At 48.7% G+C, this 2704-nt stretch overlaps 1 protein-coding gene across 1 annotated transcript; it reads left to right on the top strand.

Annotated features, from left to right (window-relative positions):
- Window positions 1-741: 741 nt before the first annotated feature.
- Window positions 742-2345, top strand: N7498_004694 (uncharacterized protein; the record flags this gene model as incomplete). Its single annotated transcript, XM_058451756.1, is given in 9 exon segments — window positions 742-989; window positions 1092-1435; window positions 1461-1543; window positions 1657-1780; window positions 1841-1856; window positions 1955-2048; window positions 2085-2135; window positions 2155-2208; window positions 2238-2345. 9 exon segments carry the CDS (start codon window positions 742-744, stop codon window positions 2343-2345), a joined length of 1122 nt encoding a protein of 373 aa, XP_058308294.1.
- Window positions 2346-2704: the final 359 nt, after the last annotated feature.

Here is a 2704-nt window from a genome sequence, read left to right as displayed (position 1 = left end):
TAAGTAGTCTATACGTATATATATAGAACATCGATAGTATCTTGCTTAACGTGCTTCGCCATTAGTATAGAAGAGTTAGCTTAAGTCACAGGCACGGAATTATTCTTGAAGAGCAGCCTAAGTCCAGTGTGGGACAACAGAAGCAAAGATAGGATAAAAGGCCTTGCAATTACTTAAGTTCTACTCCGGTGAGAGCCTAGTTAGCTTCGGTCATATAGTAAACCCTCTACGAAAGCTGTCTCTATGCAGCGGCACAATTAAGACGATAATATGAGCTTATTCTTTAGAGTATTGATGGTAGGGAAGGGTGAAGCAGACGAAACGAGTCAATTAACTAAAGAAATTGGACTAATCAAATAGATGTGATAATCTTCCCGGGCCAGAAAATCAATATGCTCAAATGACGAAATGCATAGACCTTTTATTATTACAAAGGTCATTCCTCATTCCATTGAGTTAGCTTTACGTTTAACTAGATATTGGACTATATAAGTTATAACTTCATTGTTTTTTATTCTAAGCGAGCGAGGCAACGGCTCAACAGGGTCAGTTCACCAGAAGAGGCTTAGACACGAGAGAAGGACCCAGTTAGCAACTAAGTCCAATAACGGTGGTTTATAGGGGTCACGCTATAAGTATAGTAGGGTACGAGCCTCTTCGTTGCTTAGTAGGATTCATTCTTCCGCCAAGCTCCTCCTTTCTTCGCCGTATAGTAAATACAAACGTCCCGCGGCCTTTATAATGGACGGCCAGAGCGATACCATAGGGCAATCCACTCTTCCTACCTGCACGACACTCTTAGCGTTAGAGTTTGGGGAATTGAAAATCCTTAACGACTTAATCCGCCTACGTGTAGCAGACGCTATCCAGCATCCCATCCTCGCGTATCCCCAGTCCGAAGATAGCCCAGTATCCTATCGGTCTTACACTGGACAGGACTTAGATGCTATGATCAATCAAACGATTGCGAGACTAGATAGCGATGGCGTGTAAGCGGTATATATACTAACGTCCTTTTGCGCGGTGATGCTAATAATATGATATGCTATATAGGTCCATAACTCTCGTCTAATTATAGCACTCCTAACGAGGTCAGATCTCGACATAGTCGTTATATTCTTAGCTCTAAGTCGACTGGGCTATACGGTCATAATGATCTCGCCTAGACTATCTAGTTCGGCGAGCGTTGCCTTGCTGGAGACCGTCGGCTATGAGACAATTATATATAGGCGAACGCCTGCGATCCGCGCAATAGTGGGCGATATCCTGCGGCAGAAGCTCCTGAAATGTTCTCCGATACGCTCGTGCTCCGCGAGCAATATAGCTAAGATATACCCCGTGGCCCTCCCCCGACAACATAACCCCAAGGACATCGCCCTGATTCTCCATTCCTCGGGATCCACCGGTAGTCCCAAGCCGATTTTCCTTTCGCATCGTGCGCTTATGACCTATCCCCCTAGAGGTCCCGGACTCACCACGTTCAGTCCTCTACCTTAGTGCTATCTTTATGGCTTGTCCACCGCTTTGCAGGCTATATACATACGTAAGACCGCGTATATATAGAATGCTGCGCTGCCACTTATAGCGGCGAGTGTCATCTCCGCGATTAGAGAGGCCTAACCGGAGCTCGTAGTAGCAGTGCCATATATACTCTAGTTACTGGTAGACCACCCAGGCGGGATTTCGGTATTGAAGGCATGCAAGCTGGTCGCGTACGGAGGCGCACCTTGCCCTAATAGTCTAGGGGACCGTCTCGTTCTCGAGGGCGTCTATCTAGGAGGTTCATTTAGCCTGTGAGTGAACGGCGATGCGAGCGAATCGCCTACTAACCAACGGTTAGGACCGAGGCGGGCTTAGTGGCGGAGTCAATCTCACGGCCCCTAGGCGACCCCTTCTAGAACTATTTGAGGTTTTTCGCCAACCTCCGGTCCTATATTTAGATAAAGCCCCGTAGTGAGCGCCTCTACGAATACGTCTATCTAGCCGGTTATCCGGCCTTAACGACATCCAACTCGGATAAGCCCTATAGATCGTTCCATTCCCAGGACGTCTTTAGCCCTCACCCCACGATCCCAGGCCGCTAGAAGTATATCGCTAGGTTGGACGACCGTATTACCCTCGTCAACAGCGAAAAAGTGTGGCCACTTCCAATAGAAGGCTATATTAACCAGTATCCCTAGATCGGCGAAGCGGTCGTCGTGGGGATTGGTAAGGCCCTCCTGGGCCTCTTGATCTAGCGCGCCAAGGAGGCCCCTAACGCACCGCGGCTTCCGGACGCCGAGTTCCTCGAGACAATCTGGCCTTATATCGCGGAGGCTAATGCTCGGGCAGAGGCCTTTTCTTAGATATCACGTAATATAGTGGCTATCCTCCCACACGGCGCCGAGCTGCCTCGGACCGACAAAGGTTCCATTATCCGAGCCTAGATCTATCGCACGTATACCGAGCGGATAGAACATCTCTTTGCTAGGGACGCCGTTCCTTATGGCGGTTACCGCCTTGACCTAGCGGCGATGGAAACTTGCCTCCTCCGACTGTGTCGGGATGCGTTAGGGATCCCCGTCTCTTCCGCTACTACTAATATATATATCGAGGGTGTAGATAGTCTTAAGTCGATCCAGCTGCGGCGTTTAATTCTCAAGCAGTTCCGGTTCGATCGGCATCGAGTACCTAGTGACAATATAGTGTGGGAAAGCGGTAGTAT

The sequence above is a fragment of the Penicillium cinerascens genome (assembly GCF_028974065.1).
Source record: "Penicillium cinerascens strain IBT 15544 chromosome Unknown contig_5_segment0_segment0, whole genome shotgun sequence".
NCBI lineage: Eukaryota > Fungi > Ascomycota > Eurotiomycetes > Eurotiales > Aspergillaceae > Penicillium > Penicillium cinerascens.
Note: the sequence above shows the minus strand (reverse complement) of the source record. Positions and strands in the feature narration are given on the sequence as shown.